Raw genomic sequence first — 23,509 nt, forward strand, 5'->3', positions numbered from 1 at the left:
TGCAAAATGGTACAGCTACTGTGGAATATGGTTCACAGGTTCTTACAAAATTAAACACAGTCTTCCAATATATTCTAGCAATCACATTCCTAGATATTTACTCAAATGAGCTGCAAACTTATGACCACACAAAAAACTGCACATTAACGTTTACTGCACATGAACGTTTATAGCACTTCATAGCAATTTCTAAAGCTTGTAAGCAACCAAGATGTCCTTCAAACAGACTTGAACATCATGTAACAGACAAAAAGAAATGAACTATTAAGCCTCAAAAAGACATGGAGGAAACTTAAGTGCAAACTGTTAAGTAACAGTAGGATTCCAACTATATAACATTCTTTAAATGGCCAACTACAGAGAGAGTGTTCTCTGCTTGTTGAGGGTTTGGGGGAGGGGGAAAGATGAAGAGTCAGAGCCAGGAGGATTTTTAGGCACTGGAACTATTCTGTATGATCCTGTAATGGTAGATATATGACACAGTCCTTTTATCAAAACCCTCTGAACTGTACAACACAGAGTGAACCTTAATGTAAACTATGTACTTTGTAATAATGTAATAATAATGTACCAATAGTGATTCAAGTATAACAAGTATACTACACTAAAGCAAGATGTTAATAAAAGGGGCTTGAAGTGCTGTGGAGGGGAGCAGAGGAGGGAGGAAGAACTCTCCTAGCTGTTGAATTTTTCTGTAAATATAAACTGCTCAAAAAATAAAGTCTATGTATTAAAAAAAATAGTTCTGGGTGATTCATAAAATAAGATACAGTCATCTGGAAAATTCACCATATGGAACATCCATTTTGCAATGGTGTTATACAAATAAGGCAAGTGTATTTACTAAACCTGTTAGAATTAATTAAAAAGCCACTCTTAGATTACCTCCATCAAACTTGAAATTATCATGGCAAACACAAAAGGTCAAGTTTACAATATGTGATTTTTTTAAGAACGGAAACTCTGGGAGATGTCATTTCTTACCAGTGAGGAGTTTGTTACTCTCACTGGTGGCATTAAGTGGACCAGTGACTATAGATCAAATAGGAACCACAAAGAAAACAGCAACAAGCAACACTCTAGAAATTTATTATCAAATCAAAACCTATGCACAAAGACAACTAAGCTCAGGAGACTAGCAAAGTAGCAGAGCAAAATGTTAAGGAAAAGCACGTTGAAGAAATACAATCTGGAAACATCTTTTTCTTTGAATTAGGTTCAAAATACTGAGAGACAAACACTGAAACAAAACTGTTAGCCATATACAAACCATCCTAACATGTAATGATCTGCTGGAAGCCATCCACAAAATGGTAACTCAAGGCGACTCCCTGTTGCCGTACCAAAACATGAATAGACCTGCGTCCATTTTTGTTTGTTTTCATAAAACACGTGGGTTCTTAGAGAATGGACACTGGAACAGTTAGATTCCAAGGTTTTTACTGTTATCAAAATAGTCTGCATTTATGAAGCTATGGGAAAGAAGGGGACATGTGTCATGTCTGAAACTGCTCCTTGAAACGAAACACATCCAAATAATGAAGCCACACCAAAAAGAGAAAGAATCATGCAGAGATTTCACAGAGGCTTAATTTGGAATATATAGCTTTGCAAAGGGAAATATTTTAAATCTCAAGATTTAAAAAAAAAAAAAAAAAAGTAGTGGAGGGAGGGCAAGAGGAGAGAGAAGGAAGTGCTTGAACAAATCTGCATAGATGCTGAATGGAGTTTAAATATGGTTTCAATTCACTTCCTCCTAAAACTATGCCTGGTTAACTGAGGTAGACTCTGGAAAAAACAAGTGCAAAGATTCAAGTTGCCCAAAGGGCAATATTTAGTCATTTCAGAGGTTGTAAAACGAAAGTGCATTTTATGAGCACAAAATCAAGTAGGAGGCTTTTTATAGGAAAAATACCTCTATACTAATTCCCTATTTGTTGTGCTGAATTTCCAAACGTATAAAACCACACTGCCGGTGACAAAGCAGTATCCAGGTTATTTATAGACATACATGAAATAAGGCTGATCAAGAAGTGAGAACGGTAAAATAAAAAGAATAAATGACATTACCTTATTAGTTTTCCTTTTTTTTTTTTTTTTATTAACAAGTCACTTGGAAATTCAGAAATACCACTGAGTTAAAGAGCTGTCGACAGTCAAAAAACCTAGTAAACATTTCAAGAATTACTGTTAATTTGCATTTGTTTAAAAAGGTACCTATTATCTTAGGGATTTTATTTTTAAAGTACTTATACCATTCCTGCATTAAGAAACAATATTAAAAAGCAAATGTCCTTTAAGAATTAAATAAATAAAGCCCAATTTGAAAGTATAAATAAGTAAATATAATAATTATAATAGAGTTTTTAGCTTTTTCTGCAAAAATAATTAGTGGAGATGAGAATATAACATTCGGGGTTCAAATATTTTTATTCCCTAATAAGCCCTCCAACTGTAATTCCTATTCTTCTCTATTGTGACAGATTTCTAGGTTCATATAAATATTATGTGCATCACAGATTAAGTGATATGTAAAAAAAAAATCATACAATCAAAACAGTTAAACAAAAGACACAAAAAAAAAGTTTCAAAAAAATGTTTCATTCAAGTTAATGTGGCCGTTTCTTGGAAAAGGCCAGCAAATATCCTTAACATTTTAGGCCTATCACACAGGATTAAGATGATTTATCACTAAGATAAAAGAAAGAGTGGGGATCTACTATTACACCAAAAGGACTCAATAATCAAGATAATACTGAAGGAGCCAAAGCCCACACAATATGAAATACCTGCCTAAGTCTATATATATCCTCCACCCTAGCTGGAGAGGAGAGAAACCTAACTATGCCAACTGGCTATCATTTTACAATTCTCATCATAGATTCAACAGTATAAAGTATAAAGAACTTCCAACGCAGGAGTTCACGTGAACTCAAGCTGTACAAAACCTCAGGATTATCAGTAATTTCGTGTTCAACAGTCAGGCTACATATAGCCAAGTGCAAGAGTGACATTTACGTTGTACATTGGTGCTGCAGACACACATTTTTACTTGGAGAACCTGTATGTTTGTTGATAGCAGATTCACAAGATATATGTACGCTCACTTTCTGAGTAATTAGCGGTTTCACCCTATACTCTGACAGTCAAATATCACGTCAGAAAAACTGCCATCTCAGGAGCTCAGCTGAAGCCCCTAATTATGCAGCTAGACCTCAACACATTTCCTCTTCCAAGCTATCTTGCTTTTTCTGGAGACAGAGGTCCAAGCCCAAAGTGTGTTTTGATCATGCTAGAATGGCTACAGCACTACTAACTGGAAGATGAAAGTCTGTGATGCCATTCCCTAGTTTCCTGCTTGGATTTCTAGAAGGTCTCAGCCTACATTTAAAAGCCATTTGTCTAGTACATTTCATCAACACTAAGTACGTTTAAAAAAATAGAGTGATAACAAGAGCAAAATGTCTCCCATAATTACACGTGTACACGTTTACAATAAACGTGAAGTTTGGGAAATGGTTTGTGAAAATTGCCAGATCTATAATAATTCCATTGTTCAAACAAACTTATTTTAAAACATTTAAAGGAGAAAGAGAGAAAAACCTATATATATTATCTTTCAGAGAACACACAGATTACCGTGCCTCTCCTTTTTAAAATCTGAACTCGTTTCATTAGTTGGAGCCAGAAGCCACACAGTGTAATTATAGAAAGTGCCCAGTCAGAATTGCCCAGCCTAGTCCAACTCTGTAAGCCACAGAGGTACCACCCGAGGGTCTCGTAGACTGTAAGCAACCAATGCAAGCCTGCTAAATGAAGGAATTATCTGATCAGATATTTGTAAGACAGAATTGTACAAAACTCAGTCCTAACCTCACTGTGCTGCAGAGCCCCAAACACTCATGGTTTCAGATCAAGTAAAGGAACTGAATCTTTCTAATCTGATAATGCAACATAGGAAAAAAAAAAAAAAAAACAAAGAAGAAGACAACAATTTTCTCATTCTGGGTAAGGCAACACACTGTCTTACGATAAAGACAGCGTACGACAGTGTACAGTAAAGGCTGGACAGAACACCCGAGCAATCTCCTCAGGATCCTTTAAGGGGGTTATGAAACACAAAGCATTTGCCACCCACTGACAGAGCAAAATGAGAAACAACGGAAATCAAAAATTTTAAAAGTGCACCTGGTTCACCAACATACCAAAGATAAGCTTCTAGAAAGCTTGAGTGTCCAAATACTACTTAACTGATAATGTTTTTTAAATCACAATTACCATATTATTATCCATGAAGAATTTTAAAAGAAGAAATACATGCCAACACAAATACCACAAGACCTAGAAAAAGAGTCTAACAAGTTTTAGCAATCAAAACACACGTTTTAATAGCTGTCCTTAGGACTTCAGGGAAAAAAATATGTTACTGGATGGTAACCGTCTGCAAGATTATCTTAGTGTGATCATTTATTTCTTTATTTAAGAAGTTAATGAATAAAAGAAAACTTACTTCAATTTTTTAAATGAATTCATTCAATTAAAATAAAATCATGATGTCCTATGATTTTAACTCTTATAAACTACGCCCCAGAGGGAAGGAGGGGTGATTTATCGCATTATATAAAATACTGGAGTTTAGAGTCAGACTTCAGTTATCTGAAAATTATACAACTCCTAATAGGGGAAACAAATGTCTTAAAGCAAGATACTAAGAGTTTTTTTGTTAAGTGTCTAAAAAGTTCTATTATTTTTAGTTTTAAACCAGTTGGGTGCTCTCCAAAACTGAGAATTCAAGATAGCATCAAATACAAATTTTAAAAAGCATCACCATTAAAGCAAAGGTTGCCCAATCCAAATGGGATAAATGTAATTTTAAAAAACAAGCATGAGGATGCTCTACTTGTGATTAGATAGAAGCCATCTACTTTTTTTGGCCTTTTTTTATTGTCTAATTCCTGTTGAACTCAATGTGCATGTCAGACTTCTATGTACAAGTTCTCAACCTAGACAAGGAATAATTTTAAAATTTTAAAATGAACATCACTCATTATATATAATGCTATTTTGTTAAACCAGCTATCCAGAAAACTCTAAAGATTTTGTTTGTTTTGCATTAGCCACAAGAGAGTGGACTTCCTTAGAATACCAAAGTATTTATTTAGAATATGAAAGTCAAGTTCAGCAAAAATCAAACATTGTTAGAGCTGAGGAAAATAAAAGGTTTATCTATTTGAACATACTGAACGAAAAGTGAAAACAAATCTAGAATTCAAGAATGAAGAAGTGCTTCTTATGCAATCATAATATTCTCTCCACCCTTCCAACATACGTGCCAGCAAAAAATACTTAAGACCAGAGAAACAACCTGACAAAACACTTCAAAGACCACAAGCCATGAGGACATCATGAAGCTGAGTAAAGGATTAGATAGTTAATAGAAGAAATGGTGGGAGAACAGAAGGTAAAAATTCAACTATATGATAAGACTGTGACAGTAAGAGTTGAATTCTAAAGGTTTAACAAATTAGTTAATTCAAAACCATCATTTTTAACAATAATGAATTTGACACAAACCCAGTTCTAGTGTTAAAAGTCAACATACATGGGTCCCTCATGCTCAGAGCGAAGAATAGAAAAAAACCAAAACCAACAAATGCAACTGAGAAAGAGAGGGCCTTCTAACCCTTTTGTAAACAAGCTTCTACGTGAGCACACTGATCGCTCTTTGGCCTCCTGACACGCTGCCTTTTTTTTTTTTTGCATGTGCAATATTAATGCGTGAAAAAGTGGCATTACCAGCACAAAGCCAGGTGAGGGAGACTATCAGGCTCCCTGTGTAAGCTTTTCTTCTTTCCCAACTATATATATATTCTTTGTGGTTTTAAGTTTTTTGCCTTTAAGGGAAGCACCTCTCCAATGAAAAGTTCTAAACCTGTTTTTAAAAAAAAAAAAAAACTGCAGGGAATTTCTTCACATTTTATAAATAAAAATACCAGAAATGAAGAACTGACAGAAATTCAAGCAGATCCAAATTCAACCATCCATTTTTCATACTTCTCCAAGTCTGCAGCAGAGACAGACTTGGCAATTTTCTTAAGAGCCAATTCAAAGTCTCCTTTGGTAACAGGCATCTGAAGCTCCTCTTTAGAAAGTGCACGGATCTCTTCTGGACCTAAGCCATTGATTCGCCGTCTCATTGCCATTAAAGAGGCATCCCTAAAAACATACAAAATCCGTGAATCCACACTGATGCAAATGTTTTAAAAACTGTCAATTGTAACAAAGTTAAAAGAAAACATTCGAAAGATCATTTTATGTGTTTTTATGGTGCTGCGCAGAATTTCCCATTTTAGAGATATTCTGAGGGCTCAGAAAAGGTTAAAACAGGATGCAAATGACTTAAACATAAAATATACTATTAATGAATCCTAAAAGTCGAGGTTGGACTCCAATAGTACTGAATTTTCTTTTCCCCACTTGCTCTTCAAAGGCAGCCAAGAAAGTTAGGAAACAGAAGTAGAGTTTTGAAATACGGAATTACACACTTGAAAACGAACACATGGCTAATATTAAGATAATTCAAATCTTATAACAGTTTGTCTACGACCTAATTAGAGGAGGTAAAGCCAGGAAACTCCTTCTCTGGAACATGAATGTATCTGCATCGGGTAGATGTGGAGGCCCTCACATGGGGCTCTGGTGGACAACTAAAAGGATTAAACCAGGCTTCTCCAGATCCTATTTTCAGCTCCATTCTGATCAGCTGTATATAATTATGAAGGTCTGGAAGAACTGGACAATTAATGCTCACAAAAAAGCAATTAGGAAGCTAACCCAACCAAAACTTCAAATTTTATATGTATTTTACACAGTGGAACTATTGGGAGCTTGTGTGCCACTAAATTTACATGTATGTAAGAAAAATACTAGTACAAAAAGTGAGAAACAACAGATACTACAGTTTTAAAGAAAGGCTATTACTGTCAATTGAAGTAGAGTTAAGATGGGAAAAAAGAAAAACCTTATTGAGTGAGGTGAATTGTCTACAAAATATGATGTCACTACATTGAAAGGGAAATATAGAATATATTTTATACACATAAAATATGTATTTCCCAGCTTCAACTGATACAACTTTGCTTGCTCATCTGCATGTGGTAAAATAATAACAACCAAAACTAATATTATTTTATGTTGATATAACTAGGCTCCAATTTAGGGCTAAACTGACCTTAGCTTGTCAAAGTCATTGTTACCAAATTCAGTATAATTTCTCAAAAACCAAAGGATAGATCAGAGAAAGACAAAATTTATCTTTGGTTTCACTCATATGTGGAATATAAAAAACAATGCAGAAGATCACAGGGGAAGGGAGGGAAAACTGAATGGTAAGTAACAGAGAGGGAGACAACCCAGCAGAGACTCTTAACTCTAGGAAACAAACTGAGAGTTGCTGGAGGGGAGGCGGTGGGAGGATGGGGTTATCGGTGATAGGCATTAAGGAGGGCACACGATGTGATGAGCACTGGGTGTTATACACAACTGATGAATTATTGAACTCTGTATCTGAACTAAAGATGTATATCTTTAGTTAGTACTATATGTTGGCTAATTGAATTTAAATTTAAAAAAAAAATCAGAGGAACATAAAAGGTGACCATACTGCTATACAATCATTCATCTAACAATGACCCATGAAGTTCTATAGAAAAGAAACAAGACAAATGAGAAATCATTTCAAGGAAATGGGTCGCTGCTTTCATGTCAAGAGCTAGGAATGATACTAACTTTAAGATCAATCCTCCTGTCAAATCTATACCTAATATCTAAGGTCACAGATCATTTAAAAAAAAAAAAATACCTGCAAACATTAGTTATATCAGCACCAGAATAGCCCTCAATCTTCTCTGCTATATCTTCCAATTCAATGTCAGGGTCCAGTTCAACCTCACGAAGATTGATCTTCAGCAGCTCGGTTCTTCCTTTTGCTGTAGAAGATTTTTTTGTTACTGTTGGAGGTTTTACTTTACAAATCATCTTGATGAGAAATCACGTATTAACATTCAGTAAAAGAAAGAGGAGTCAGTAACTTGAGTCCACCTAATATTTCCAACTCAAGGCATGACTCAGAATTACTGAATTTCCTAAGTGCCTTGGCTGCAATAACTAGAAATTGAAACAAAACTCAAGAGTTTTCCTTATAGATTGTGAAGATACTTGCTGTGAAAACAGTCTGTAGTCCTTTATGAAAAATAAAATCATCAATATTCAAGTATCAAATGTGCTTTTAGTAAAAAGCAACATTTAGTCTAGTTTTATAAAATTAGATTGCATGGAGTGTAACTCCTATGAATCATTTCGCTCACCTTTAAAAGTGATATAGAAAAAAGATTTCCTAGGATACAGGAAATCAGCACTTGGCACAAAACACATATTAATATGTTTTTTTTTTTTACTTGGAGAGCCAGCCCACAGACATTTGCTGCTCCAATACGACTGAAATGTGTATTGTACTGTGTAAGCTCAAATGAATTACAGAATTATTTAAAATAACCAATCATGCTTGCTGTCTTACTATCAGTGTTAATGTCATATTTCTGTTTTACAGCATACTAGGATAATGCAAACTTAGGTTGCATCTGGCTTTCTATTATTTTCTGATATGTAAAATGAAATGTAATTTTCCCCAACTTATTTTGAAAAATCTTAAATCTATAGGTTAAAAAAAAAATCAGTCAACAACCATTTACCTTCCATCTAGACTCATCATTTGTCAATATTTTGCGATTATCACTCCCTTCACCTCTCCCCGCTCCTTCTTTTCTGAATTTAGAGCTAACTATAGGCACTGCAACACTTCACCTTAAATTCTTCAGCATGTACCTTCTAAGAACAAAGATATCCATACAATTATTACACTAACCAGCAAATTCAACCCTGGTACATTAGAATCATCTAATACACAATCCAGATTAACACGTCCCCATTTTCCCCAGGAAACTTTCTTAAAATCCGTCATACACTGCATTTAGTTATCATATCTCTTTAGTATTCTTTAATCTAAAACACTTCCCCAAAGTTTGTTTTATCTTTTCTGACACTGACAATTCCCCAAATGATCATAAAGAGCTCAAAGCATTCTAGTAAAGATCCCAACAGGTCTGTTTGTGTATCTGAACAGGCAGATATTAAAACGTTTATGGAAATGGAAAGAATCAAGGACAACCAAGACACACTGGAAAAACAACAATAAGGTGGGAGGAACTGCCCTATCAGGCTTTAAGACTTATTACAAAGTAATAAGATTCAAATCAATGTACTACTCTTGCAGAGATAAACAAATAGATCGATGATATGGAACACGGAGCCCAGAAGCAGATCAAAGCATATACTATGGCAGCTAATTTAAGACATGTGGTGGGAGAAAATGCCAGAACAACTACGGTCTACTGGGTACAAAAATGAAACTGCATCCTGCCTCATACCATACATAAAAATCAGTGCCAGGGGCGCCTGGGTGGGTCAGTCGTTAAGGTCTGCCTTTGGCTCAGGTTGTGATCCCAGGGTCCTGGGATCAAGACCCACATTGGGCTCCCTGCTCAGTGGGAAGCCTGTTAAGATACTTAACCCCTCAGGGGCGCCTGGGTGGCTCAGTGGGTTAAAGCCTCTGCCTTCGACTCAGGTCATGGTCCCCGGGTCCTGGGATAGAGCCCCGCATCGGGCTCTCTGCTCAGCAGGGAGCCTGCTTCCTCCTCTCTCTCTCTCTGCCTGCCTCTCTGCCTACCTGTGATCTCTATCTGTCAAATAAATAAATAAAATCTTAAATAAATAAAATCTTAAAAAAAAAAAAGATACTTAACCCCTCAGTGCCTCAGTTTCCTCACATGTCAGATAAAGATATGAAGAGAATCTACTGCATAAGACTGTTGCATGGGTTAAATAAGTTAATACATGTAAGGACTGGCCCACAGCACTCAAAAAGTGTTCATTGTGGTGCCTCCCCACCCCACGCCAGCACCACCAGTGGTTAGCCAACAAACAAGATTAAAGGGAAGCCTGTTTCTCCCTCTCCCACTCCTCTGCTTGTGCTCCCTCTCTCTCTCTCTCTCAAATAAATAAATAAATAAATAATCTTTTTTTAAAAAATCAGTGCCAGATATATTACTACTCTAAATATAAGGTGCAAAATTACAAACATTTTAGAAGATAAAACAAGAAATATATTAATGAATTCAGAGTGAATATTGTTGATATATAGATAGATAGATAAATATCTATATATGTATTCAAGAAGCTGACCACAAAGGAAAAGACTGACAAACCTACCACATTAAAATTAGGAACCCCAATTCACCAAGACTGTAAACAGAGTGAAACACAAAAGCTGGAGTTTGAGAAGATATTTACAACATATATTGCAAAGTACTTATATCCAGAATATTTAAAGAACTCCTACAAATATAAAGGTCAGACCACCTAACAGAAAAATGGGCAAAAGATATGAACAGGTATTTGTTATGTATCTTTTCCTTTATTAGCCATTTGATTTTGTTACAATCCATAGGAAGAGATATTCAAATTATTTAATAAAGAAGGAAATAAAAATTAAACCACAATGAGATAGCACTGCACACCAAGAGACTGGTATACGAATTAAAAAGTCTAAGGTTTTGGAAAAATGTGAAGCAACAGGAACTCTCCTATCTTGCTGGCTGGAGGTACAGTGTGTAACAACCACTTTGGAACAACCACTTGGGAAGACAGACTGGATTTATCTCTTATTGTTCCAGCTATGCAACATGACCAGCAACTCACTGCATGGATGGAATGCTCCATCTCCCTAAAGAAACTCAGGCATTTTTACCATTATACGAGTATAAAAATATTCATAGCAGTACTATTCATAATTGCCTAGAATTGAAACAATTAAACTGTCCACCAAATAATATGATGGGTAACTGTGGTATAATGACATAATGGATGTATAGGCTGAACTGTGTCTCCTCCAACCCCCTGAAGTTTTATGTTAAGTTCTAACTTCCAATACTTCAGAATGTAACTGTATTTGAAGACAGTGACTTTAAGAGGTGATTAAAGTAAAATGAGGTCATATGGGTGGACCCTAATCCAGTCTGACTGGTATCTTTACAAGAGCAGGAGGTTAGGACACACACACAGAAGATGACTACATAAAAACACTGGGAGAAAATGGCTTTCTATAAGCCAAGGAAAGAGGCCCCAGAATGAAACAACACCTTGCTCACTCTTGGACTTCTAGACTGAGAAAATAAATTTTTGTTGTTTAAGCCACCCAGTCTGTGGTACTCTGTAATGGCAGCCCTAGCTGACCAATACAATGGAATGATACACAGCAACAAAAATGAACAGCACCGGGGCACCTGGGTGGCTCAGTGGGTTAAGCCTTCGGCTCAGGTCATGATCTCAGGGTCCTGGGATCAAGCCCCGCATCGGGCTCTCTTCTCAGAAAGAAGCCTGCTTCCTCCTCTTTCTCTCTCTGCCTGCCTCTCCACCTACTTGTGAACTCTCTCTGTCAAAAAAAAAAAAAAAAAAAATGAACAGCACCTAGATTTCATAATATGGATGAATCTTAAAAATGTACTTGAACAAAAGAAGCGAAATACGAATAAATACAATTAGTGTGATTCAATTTAAGTTTTAAAAAAGATAAAGCTTTGTTTGGGGATACATTATTAGGTGAGAAAATTATAAGATAAAAATAAATTATTTCCAAAAAAGGAATAACAGTGATTACCACAAGGGGGCAGGAAGGTAGCTATGCTAGGGAAGAATATACTGGGAGCTTCTGAGGTCAGATAATGCTCCATTTCTGGTCCTAGAAAGTAGGTACATGGTTGTTTGCCAATTATTGGATAGACTGAACTAAATTTTAATACATGGTTCTATAACAAGTTATAGTTCTCACTCACACACGCAAAGTAAGACAAAGCAAAGCAATGCAAAGAGAAGCCACAGCGGGAAGAGAAGCAAGCAGGCATTATCTGAGATTGCCAGAAAAAAAAAAAAAGAGTATGAGTCGGAAATCTTCACCTCTAGAATTCCTTCATCTTGGGAGCTCCTTTTCCTTGATCATCCCCAGCCAGCAGGCCCACCTTAGAGTTCACTATGGTATAGAGACACAGAAGTCCTGCACTCAGATGGTCAGCAAGAGGGGTGTGGGAAAAACAAGGGGAGGACAGGAAGCCCCTAGGTCTGCTGCTACAGAAAGTGGCTGTGCTCCTGATGCCTCAGTAAGAACTCCGAATGTAACCCAAGTGCGATTTCATAGTGCTCCACATATAGCAGGTGAATGTTAGCAAACAAATATCACTTTGCTCTTAGTCCTAATGCTAAGAGTATCACCGTACTTATAAATCAAAATGTTTTACTGCAGCCTGCCCTAAGAACTCAAACACCAAGTTCAATATAATGTATTATCCCACAGAAACAAAGTTCCAGTCAGTCACCTTAAATGAACTTTGGAGCATAAGCCTGCTCAAAGTGAAGGCCTAGTGCTACTGAAGCCTAGTAGGAAGCGTCCTGTTCCCTAGTCACTATAATTTGGGGGAAAATAACTTGTAATTCTGGTTGTATCAGTGGTTTGTTAGAAGATTCCAAGTAGGATTTATCAACTCTATAAAACTGAATGATATTGTTGAAGGATTTAACAAGAAATTAATATGTTAATAAAGAACTGCAAATGCCACATAACCAAGTCAGTACACATTCTAAATTTAAATAAACATCGTTAAAAGGATCATACACTTCTTATATTAACAATTCTTCTTAAGCACACTTGGCAGTCCAGTGAAGATGATAGCGGGTATGTGATCTGGGGCCAGACTGTCTGGGCTCACAGCCCTGCTCTGCCTCACTGGTGGGGTACTTAACCCCTCAGTGCCTCAGTTTCCTCACATGTCAGATAAAGATATGAAGAGAATCTACTGCATAAGACTGTTGCGTGGGTTAAATAAGTTAATATATGTAAGGACTGGCCCACAGCACTCAAAAAGTGCTCATTGCGGTGCCTCCCCACCCAACGCCAGCACCACCAGTGGTTAGCCAACAAACAAGATTAAAGGGAGACACAGAAAACCCAGATCCCTTTTATTAAGGACCATGTGAGACACCGCTGGGAGACACAAGGGAGATAGGCCAGGCCAAATAAGCCTTCACAGAATTAGCATGCTTTAATGTCAACTTTGAAATATCAATAAACTTTTCCTAAATTTGTATTTATTTAAGTAATCTCTACACCCAATGTGGGGCTCAAACTCACAACCCCAAGATCAAGGATCATATTCTCTTCTCACTGAGCCAGCCAGGCACCCCATTGGATTTTTTTGTTTTTTTCTTCTTTTTAAGTAAGCTCCACGGCCCAAGATGGGGCTCAAACACACACCCCAAGGTCAAGAGCCGCATGTTCTATTGACTGAGCCAGGCAGGGGCCCCAGTGAAGTTTAAATAGAGGCAAAGAGAGAGAACAATCTGGGAAACGGGAGTACCATAAATAAGGACATGGAAGTAAGAAGCAGCGTGCATATACCAGAGTGGTTGGGGGGAGTAAGTAGAAAAGTACGAAGGAGGCCTGAGAGAGGCAAATAGACACAATTAAGAAGGATAAGGTGTGGACCTACAACTTAAACAAAGGGGGAAAAAAAAAAACACTCTGACCCTGATGTGATAGGAAATGAGACTAAGAGACTCTATGACACTTCAGTGATTTAAGGAGGTTATTCTAAAAGCAAAATATAATTAAATGAAAGGGGCTGAAAAAGGACTACATTAATCTGAGCAGGTGCCTGCTGCTGTAATTTAGATGCATAAAGGAAGAAGAGACTTACTGTGAGGCCAGGCTCTAGCTGCGCCTGTTATTTTGCCTTTTGTTAACTATGGCAGATTGTATTTACCAGGACGGCTGCAATAGTCTCTCTCATCCCACACGTGCTTCTACAATGTGGTCTTGCCACTCTCCCACCCAGAGGTAGTCTCTTGAAAATGGTGGGGCTGTAAATGTTGCAACCCAGAGTACAGCAGAAGTGACACTACACGCCTCTAAGGCTAGGTTATAAAAAGGGATGCCCCTACCACCTATCCCAGTGGACCATCTGGCGCCCTGAGCTACTATGTATGTATGAACTCTGACTATCTGGAAACCCACCACGCCTGGAGCAGCCAAGGCCACATGGAATGGCCACAAGGAAGAAAGTGCTCCAGAAAGACGAGCTCTGGCTGAGGCATCTGGGGTGCCTTTAGTTTAATCTATTCTCATTTTTATACTATCTTCCTTTTCCAACTAAAAATTTATTTTCATGGGTTGCTTTGGTTCATAAAATGTCCTTCAAACTTTTTTTTTTTTTTACTTTCATATAATCTTTCTTTCCATTAATTTTACCCTATATTTCTAAATCATTCCTTCAGGCCTCTCACTTTTCCAAGGGTTATTGTTTTATCTATTCCAGAGCCTTCTGTCTTACCAGATGCTCCAGCCACAAGAGCTATCTGTCTGTTCATTTTCAAGTAACCACACCTTTGTTTCTGTTTTTCTCTGAAAATTAGTGAAAATCTAACTTCAAAGAACTTTGGCCAGAATTTATTTATTTTTTTTTTAAAGATTTTATTTACTTATTTGACAGAGAGATCATAAGTAGGCAGAGCAGCAGACAGAGAGAAAGGAGGAAGCAGGCTCCCTGCTAAGCAGAGAGCCCCATGCGGGGCTCGAACCCAGGACTCTGGGATCATGACCTGAGCTGAAGGCAGAGGCTTTAACCCACTGAGCCATCCAGGTGCCCCTGGCCAGAATTTATTATTCCTCATTCTCCACTCCAAAATACCATGGACCGGGGTGGGGGGGTGTTTGTTGGTGTTAAATAGGTGATAGGGATTAAGGAGTGTGTACTTGTTGTGATGAGCACTGGGTGTTGTATGTAAGTGTTGAATCACTATGTTGTACACCTGAAAGTAGTACTACACTGCACTGGAATTTATGCTGTATTAGAATAAACTAACTGGAATTTTAAATTAAAAAACTTGAAAAGAAAAAGTACCATGGAGAACACTAAGATCACATGACACTGTTTTCCCTACAGTTAGGTTAAGTGTATGCCTACCTTCCAACTAACTGCACCCAGAGCTCTCTAAGGACAAGGCTTGTACATCGCTTATATTCCCACAGTGCCTAATAAGTGCCTAACAGCAAAGAGCTAGATAAACACCTATTGAACTAATACAGATGAAAGAAAAAGCTAGACAGAGTGGAGTTCTAATTATGATTACCTGTTTGGATACACATTAGGAGAAAGCAATTTCTCAAGTTCCATGGTCACAAGGTACACACCTTCAGACTAATAATGAGCAAAGAGAAGCACCCAAAAGTGATTTACCTATAATGGACATAACATTTTCATAAGGGAAAACAAGTTTAGAAGAAAGCCCTTCAGTCAGCCAAATCTATTTTCTTCTCCAATATTTCAAAGAAAGCTAAATTCCTACCTTTGTATCACAAAGCATGTCTTTTCCCCAATACCTAAGCTTTCCTCAGCAGTTTATAAAATTGCGATCATCGACTATTTTTCCAGTTACTTCTTTTTCTCCCTGTTATGGTGAATTAAAGTTCACAGTACCAAAGTTTAAATGATGTCAGTTCAAGTAGTAAAACTTTTATTTTCCCCCATTAGTATTAATTTCTTATTTATAATCATTGTACACAGTAGTAAAATTAAAACTGATTTCATAGAAATATACCAGATAGAATACAGATATTTGGTTTAGAAAACAAGGAAGAAAAAAAGGAGGGGAAAAAAGAGAAAGGAAAGAAACATTAAATCAGAAGTGGTAACAAACCACTCAAATTTCAAACCTTCATGTGGCTAATATGAGAGCAAGCCAGGCAATAAGGAGCTGCTTCTGGGGGTTAGAATATTCCAGGATAGCTTAAAGCTTCTAAACTGAATCACTTTCATTACTGCTTTAAATAAGTTTATTATTATTGTAAGGTCAATCAAAATTTCAGCAATGTTTTAAGAAAAGTAACATTTTTCAAGTAATGAGATTATGAGAATTAATGGAAAAACAATACAAGACAACCTATTAGCTAGAAATCTACCAATTAATTTTATCACAGAACCTTGAGATTTAGTCATGAAAGTGACTAAGGAATATGTTTTAAAAATTAAGTTTTGGGGGCGCCTGGGTGGCTCAGTGGGTTGAGCCACTGCCTTCGGCTCAGGTCATGATCCCAGGTCCTGGGTTCAAGCCCCGCATCGGGCTTTCTGCTCGGCAGGGAGCTTGCTTCCTCCTCTCTCTCTGCCTGCTTCTCTGCCTACTTGTGATTTCTCTCTGTCAAATAAATAAATAAAATCTTTAAAAAAAAAAAATTAAGTTTGGGGTTTTGGGGGGGCTCAGTTGGTTGAGCATCTGCCTTCGGCTCAGGTCATGATCTCATGACCCTGGGATCGGGACCCGCATCGGGGTCCCTGCTCACTGGGGAGCCTGCTCCCTCTTCCTCTGCTGCTCCCCCTGCTTGTGCTCTCTCTGTCAAATAAAGAAACATCTTTAAAAAAAGAGAAAAAGTCGCAGGTGAGGCTTCCATTTCTGGCCATCACAAAAAAACTGGTACCAGACTTTCTTTGGTAAACACATAAAACAAAAGAGGCAACTGTTTTCATGCATTAGCCAACAGACAGCAAATAACTGTAAAGTAGCTTTTTCTTAAGTTCTACCAATAATATGAGTGCCTGCCAGAACAAAATTCAATACCTTTCAAAGGAAAACAACATAATCCAGACTGCCTACAATGTGGAGCATATAATAAAAACTACTGGACACACGAAGAAACAGAAAAATGTGACCCATAATTGAGAAAATGAAAAAGCAGCCAACAGAAATTGATGTTCCAGATTTAAGAATCAGCTGAAATAAACTATAAAGTCATATATCAATTATTTATTTCTGAATAAGATATTACACTAAAACTTATTGGCTTAACATAATAATTTATCATCTTCATCGTTACTGTGTGCATCAGGAATTTGGGAGAAGCTTAGCCAGAATGCTCTCACTTAGGATCTATGATGGCTAATTTTATGTGAACTTGGCTGGGCCACAGTACCCATACATTTGGTCAAACATTATTCTAGATGTTTCTATAAGGATGTTTTTGTATGAGATTAATATTTAAATCCATAGACTCAGTAAAGCAGACAGCTCTCCATAATGTGGGAGGCCTCATCTGATCAGCTGAAGGCCAAAGCAGAACGAAAGCCAGATCTGCCCAGAACAAGAGGGAATTCTGCCCAAAGAGGGCCCTTGGACTTGCATTGTGACACCAATGCTTCCCTGGGTCTCCAGCCTGCCAGCCTACCCTGCAGATTTTAGACCTGCCAGTCTCTGTAATTCCATGAGCTAATCCATTAAAATAAATCTGTCTCTATATACATGCTCTACGAGTTCTGTTTCTCTGGAGAACCCTGACTAATGCAGGGTCTGTCATGAAATTTTAGTCAATGTACAGGCTAGGCCTGTAGTCCTCCAAAAGTATATAACTCACGTAACAGGTAAGCTGGTTCCATTGGCTGCTAGTGGGAGACTTTCGTTTCTTCCCAGCTGGGCTTCTCCATAGACTATTTGTCCTCATGGTATGGCAGCTGGCTTCCTCAAAAGCATGTAATCTGAGAGAGGGACAGCCAGGCAGGAACTATCCTTTTTATGATTTAGCCTCAGAAGTCACTTATAGCATCATTCTCCCATATTCTATTCCTTAGAAACAAATCACTAAGTCCAGTACATTGTCAGGGGGAGGAGAACTAAGCTCCAACTTTTGATGGGAAAAATCCCCAAGAATTACAGGAAAAGATAGACAAAACGGATAAAGAGCTGGGGAATCCCAGCAAAGCAACAGAAACTATATTAAATAGCCAAATGGAAATGCTAGATTTGCAAAATATGTTTGAAATGAAAAATACACTGGTTGAGATTAAAAGTAGATTAGGAAATGGCAGAAGAAAGTGTCAATGAACATGAAGATAAATGAACAGAAATTATCCAACCTGAAGAATTAGAAAAAAGACTGAAAAAAATGTAATAGAGTCCAGTGACCTGTGCAACAATATCAAAGTCCAACATACATGCAGGATAAATAAAAAAGGAAAATTTTACAGAGTACATCATAGTAAAATTGCTGAAAACAAAAAGATAAACAGAGTATCTTAACAACCACAGAGAGGGGGTGCCTGGGTGGCTCAGTCAGTTAACCATCCAACTCTTTTGATTTCAGCTTAGGTCATGATCTCAGGGTCATGAGATCAAGCCCCTCATTGGGCTCCGTGATGGCTGTGGAGTCTGCTTAAGATTCTCTCTCTCCTTCTCCCTCTGCCCCTCCCTGCCTAAAACAAAAACAAAAACAAAAACAAAAACACCCACAGAGGACAACCACTCAAGAAAATTCCAACCTACTTTCTATAAACATATACTACCACATGACCCAGTTATCTCACTCCTAGGTATTTATCCAGGAGAACTGAAAACATATGTTCACACAAAGAATTGAACATGAATGTTGACAGCAAATTTATAACAGTCCCAAAGAATGCCCCAAAGAAGAATGGGCTGCAAAGGGACACAAGAAATCATTTCAGGATGAAAGATATATCCTGCATTCTGATTGTGGTATGGTTTCATGGCTTGTATGTCAAAATCAGCAAATTTTAAGTGGATAAAGCTTTCTATAGATAAATCGTTTTTCAATGAAGTTGATTTTAAAAAAACAATAGCCAGAAAGGAAGAGATACATTACATACAATGGTGTGAATGACAGTGGACCTCACATCAGAAACCAGTGGAGGCCAGATGACAAAGTGACATCTTTTTTTTTTTTTTTAAGATTTTACTTATTTATTCGACAGACAGAGATCACAAGTAGGCAGAGAGGCAGGCAGAGAGAGAGAGAGGAGGAAGCAGGCTCCCTGCAGACCAGAGAGCCCGATGTGGGGCTCGATCCCAGGACCCTGGGACCATGACCTGAGCTGAAGGCAGAGGCTTTTTATCCACTGAGCCACCCAGGCCCCCCCAAAGTGACATCTTTATAAGTAATGAAAGAAAAAAACAAAACAAAAAACCTTTTCTAACCTGGATTTATTAAAAATATCCTTCAGAAATAAGGGTGAAAGAAAGACACTTCATATAACAAAAACTGAACTTGATGCTGGCAGATCTTAACTAGAAGAAATATTAAAGGAACTCTTCTGGAAAAATGGGAGATGAACCCAGATGGAAATCTGGACCTTAAGATAGAAAAACAGAGCAGTGCGGGTATTAAATATGTAGGCAAACAGAAAACACTACTTTTTTGTGCCCTCTTGGTTGAAGTTTAAACTGATAATTTAAATCTCATTATATTGTGGGATCTATATGAATGTAGGTATAAAACACATGACAAAATTGCACAAAGGCTTGGTGGGGGGGAGGCAAACAGTTCTTACATTTTACATGAAATAGTACACTTTAAGTCAACTGTGAAAAGTGATAGATGCATACTGTTAATTCCTAGATCAACTGCTAAAAAAAAAAAAAAGGGTACAGGTAAACATTCATTAAAGGAATTAAAGTGGATACTAAAAAATAGTGAATTATCAAAAGAAATTAGGAAAAGAGGTACAGAGAAACAAAAGGGAAAATAACAAGATGGCACATTTAAACACACCCATATCAATGATTACATTGTATTTAAATGGACCAAATATACCAATTAAAAAGAAGAAATAAACGGATAAATAGCCAGGCCCAATTATATGCTATCTACAAGAACTGCACTGCAAATTTAAGGACAGGGTGAAAACTCAAGGAAGAAAGCAGATATATCAAACAAACGATAAGCAAAAGAAAGATGGTGAGGCTATGGTAACATCAAAAGTAAACATCAAGTCAAAGGGTCTAACCAGAGATAAAGACATTTCATAATGGTAGAAGGACAAAGAAGATATACCAGTAACTGTCTATGTACCTAATGAACTTCAAAATGCATAAAGCAAACAATGACAGAATTAAAGCAAACAATAAACAAATTCACAATAATACTTGAAGAGTTTAACAACCCACTCTCTGTAATTGGTTAAAAAAAAAAACAGTAAAAAAATAAGAATCTAAAAGATTGGAACAATACTATCACACTAACTTGATCTGACCAACAACTATAGAATATTATAATCAACAAGTACAGAATAAACATGTACCAAAAAAGACTATATGCTAAAGAATAAATTCAATAAACCTTAAAAACTGACATTCTACAGAGTAGTCCTTGACTAGAATGGAATTAAGTTAGAAATAAAAAAAGGAAAATTAGATTTCTAACTGAAGAGTAAAGAAAATATGCTATAGCAAAATCTATGGGATAAAGCCAAGGCAGTGCATAAAGAGAAATTTACAGCTTTAGATGTTTATATTAAAAAAAAAAAAAACTTTAAAATCAATAGTATAAGCTTCTAACTTAGAAAAAGAAAAGATTATACTCAAAGTATAACAGAGAAATAATAAAAATAAGAGAAAAAAATGTCAATGAAATAGGCAACAGATGGGGCACCTGAGTGGCTCAGATGTTTAAGCATCTGCCTTCAGCTCAGGTCGTGATCCCAGGGTCCTGGGACTGAACTCCACATGGGGCTCCCTGCTCAGAGGAGAGCCTCTTTCTCCCTTGCCTTCTACTACTACCCCAGCTTGTGCTCTCTTGCTCTTTCAAATAATAAATAAAATCTTAAAAAAAAAAATAGGCAACAGAAAAATTACAAAGCAAAAAACTGGGTTTTTGAAAAGATTAATAATATTGATAAATCTCTAGCAAGATGATAAAGAATAATAGAGATAAAATACAAATGACCAATTTTAGGAATGAAAACGGAGGCATTACTGTAGATTCTATAGACAAGAAGAAAATAAGGTATGTAGATTTGTAGTATGTCAACTTAAGCTGTAATTTCACTCCCCAGCATTCACATTGCATAGCTCAGGTTCAGTGTGGACCACATGTCATTATGGGTGAAATCTGAACAGCAGAAATGAATCAACTCAGAAAGTTCAGCACATGAAGTGCATTTGCAGCTCAAGCATACTGTCACTGGCTTAGACTGCTAGTATGGAGAAGGTTCTGCCAGATTTCCTCTTTCAACTTTTTTGACTCCTTAGCCATGTGTATATTTAATGCTGTTATAATCGGACACCCCAATCCTCAAAGTTGGGAGTCTCAGAAGCCCAATATGGGTTCCAGTCTATTTTCATGGGGTTCCCAGGTTAAATAATTTGTCCTTGTTTCCACCACTTCATCTTCTCTTCCTGATTGCCCTCACTATGGACTTCAGGCTCCAGAATCAGACAGGAAATCAAAAGCCTCACATAAACCCTTTAGTCAGCTTGTACGTTTCTATTAGGTCAAATCCCAATTTGAAACTTAGAAGAAATGGACAAATTCTTTGAAAGACAAAGCTTACTTAAGGAAAAACAGAGTGGCACCTGGACAGTGCAGTTGGTTAAGTACCCAACTCTTAGTTTTGGCTCAGGTCCTGATCTCAGGGTCATGAAGCTGAACTCCACATCAGGCTCTGCACTCAGCAGGGAGTCTGCTTGGGAGTTTCTGTCTCCCTCTGCCCCTCCTACCCCTGCTCTCTCTCTCTCTCTCTCTCTCTAAATCAAATAAATAAATATTAAAAAAAAAATAGGGGCACCTTGGGTGGCTCAGTCGTTAAGTGTCTGCCTTTGGCTCAGGTCATGACCCCAGGGTCCTGGGATCGAGCCCTGCATCAGGTCCCTGCTCAGTGGGAAGCCTGCTTCTCTCTCTCCCACTCCCCACTCCACCTGCTTGTGTTCCCTCTCTCACTGTCTCTTTCTCTGCCAAATAAACAAATGAAAAATCTTGGGGGGAAAAAAAAAAGAGGAAGAAAAAATAGATAACCTGATTAGATAACCCTATACTTTCTTTTTTTAAATCAATGGAACAGAACAGAAAACTGAGAAATAGAACCCACACATACACAGCAAAATAATTTTCAACAAAGGTGCCAAAATAACTCAATGGAAAAAGAAAAATCCTTTTAACAAGTAGTGCTAGAATAACTCTTCCTCTCTCTCTACACATATATATGTGTATGTGTGTATATATATATGTATATATATGTATATGTATATGTATATGTATATATATGTACATATATACATACATGGAAAAAAATGAAGTTCAATCTCCAATACTACATACACAAAATTACTTCAAGATGGATCATAGATTTAACCATAGTTTCTAAGAGAAAAACAGGAGAAAACCTTTGCCCTTTGGGGTAAGCAAAGATTTCCTAAGACACTACAAGTGCTATACATAAAAGAAAAACTTGACAAAAGAACATCACCAAAATTAAAACTTTTGCTTATCAATAGACATCATAAAGAAAATTGAAAGGCAAACCAAACTGGAGGAAAATATTCACAATGCATGTACCTGATGAAGAATTATACAGCATTAATAAAACAACAAATAAACCAATTGAAAACTGAGCAAAGGACTTGAAAAGACACTGCACAAAAGATATACTAATGACCAAGAGGTACACAAAAAGGCACTCCACACCATCAATCACCAGAGAAATGCAATTTAAAGACATAATGAGATAGTATTTCAGATTTAGTAGTATTGACTATACCAAATGCTGGCAAAGATAGGAAAATACTGGAATTCTCATTTGTTTATGGTGAAAGTGTAAAATGGTACAACTACTTAGGAAAACAGTTTGGGTACCCGAGGACCCACTCATTCTATTCTATTAGCCATATTACCCAAAAGAATAGAAAACATTCATCCATAAAAAGATTTGTACAAGAATATTTATAGCTTCATTCATAATAGCCCCAAGCTAGAAATAACTCCAATGTCCATCAAAAAAGAAATAAATTGTGACATAATCCTACCAAGAATAAACTACCAATACATGTAACCATATGGATGAGTCTCAAAACATTATGTTGAGTGAAAGTAATAGACACACAAGAGTACACGTTATGATTCCATTTATATGAAATTTAATAATAGGTAAAACTAATCTATGGTGATAAAAATCAGGAAAGGTAATACCTATTGAGGGTTTGAATTAACTGGTAGGAGGCACATAGAAACTTCCATGGGGCAGAATATCTTACATCTTGAGTAAGGTATTGATTAAAGAGGGGTATTCACTTGTCAAAACTCACCAAATTATACACTTATGGTTTATCCATTCAATTCCATATATATTTTATTTCAATATGAAAAGAAAAGTAGTCACTTATGAAAAGTTCAAGTCATCGATAGGATGAAGTTATATTTCTCAAAGCAGCATATTTTTAAGAAAATACCAAGAGATCTTTATTTTTAGTCTTTATTTTAGATTTAATGAGGACTTTATGGGACACCTGGGTGGTTCAGCCGGTTAAGCGACCCTCAGCTCAGGTCATGATCCTAAGGTCCTGGGATCAA

At 36.9% G+C, this 23,509-nt stretch overlaps 1 protein-coding gene across 4 annotated transcripts in view; it reads right to left on the bottom strand.

The window, feature by feature from the left end:
* Nucleotides 1–1,073: 1,073 nt before the first annotated feature.
* KATNAL1 (katanin catalytic subunit A1 like 1) overlaps nucleotides 1,074–23,509 on the bottom strand; it is an 80,542-nt gene continuing 58,106 nt past the window's right edge. For all 4 annotated transcript variants that reach the window (XM_047723059.1, XM_047723060.1, XM_047723062.1 and 1 more), the window contains exons 10-11: nucleotides 7,862–7,988; nucleotides 1,074–6,216 (exon numbers count right to left, since the gene is read on the bottom strand). In XM_047723059.1, coding sequence (XP_047579015.1) covers nucleotides 6,018–6,216; nucleotides 7,862–7,988 — 326 coding nt within the window. In that variant the 3' untranslated portion in view covers nucleotides 1,074–6,017. The remainder of the gene's footprint in view (nucleotides 6,217–7,861; nucleotides 7,989–23,509) is intronic.

The sequence above is a fragment of the Lutra lutra genome, chromosome 3 (genome assembly GCF_902655055.1).
Source record: "Lutra lutra chromosome 3, mLutLut1.2, whole genome shotgun sequence".
In the NCBI taxonomy this organism is placed as follows: Eukaryota; Metazoa; Chordata; class Mammalia; order Carnivora; family Mustelidae; genus Lutra; species Lutra lutra.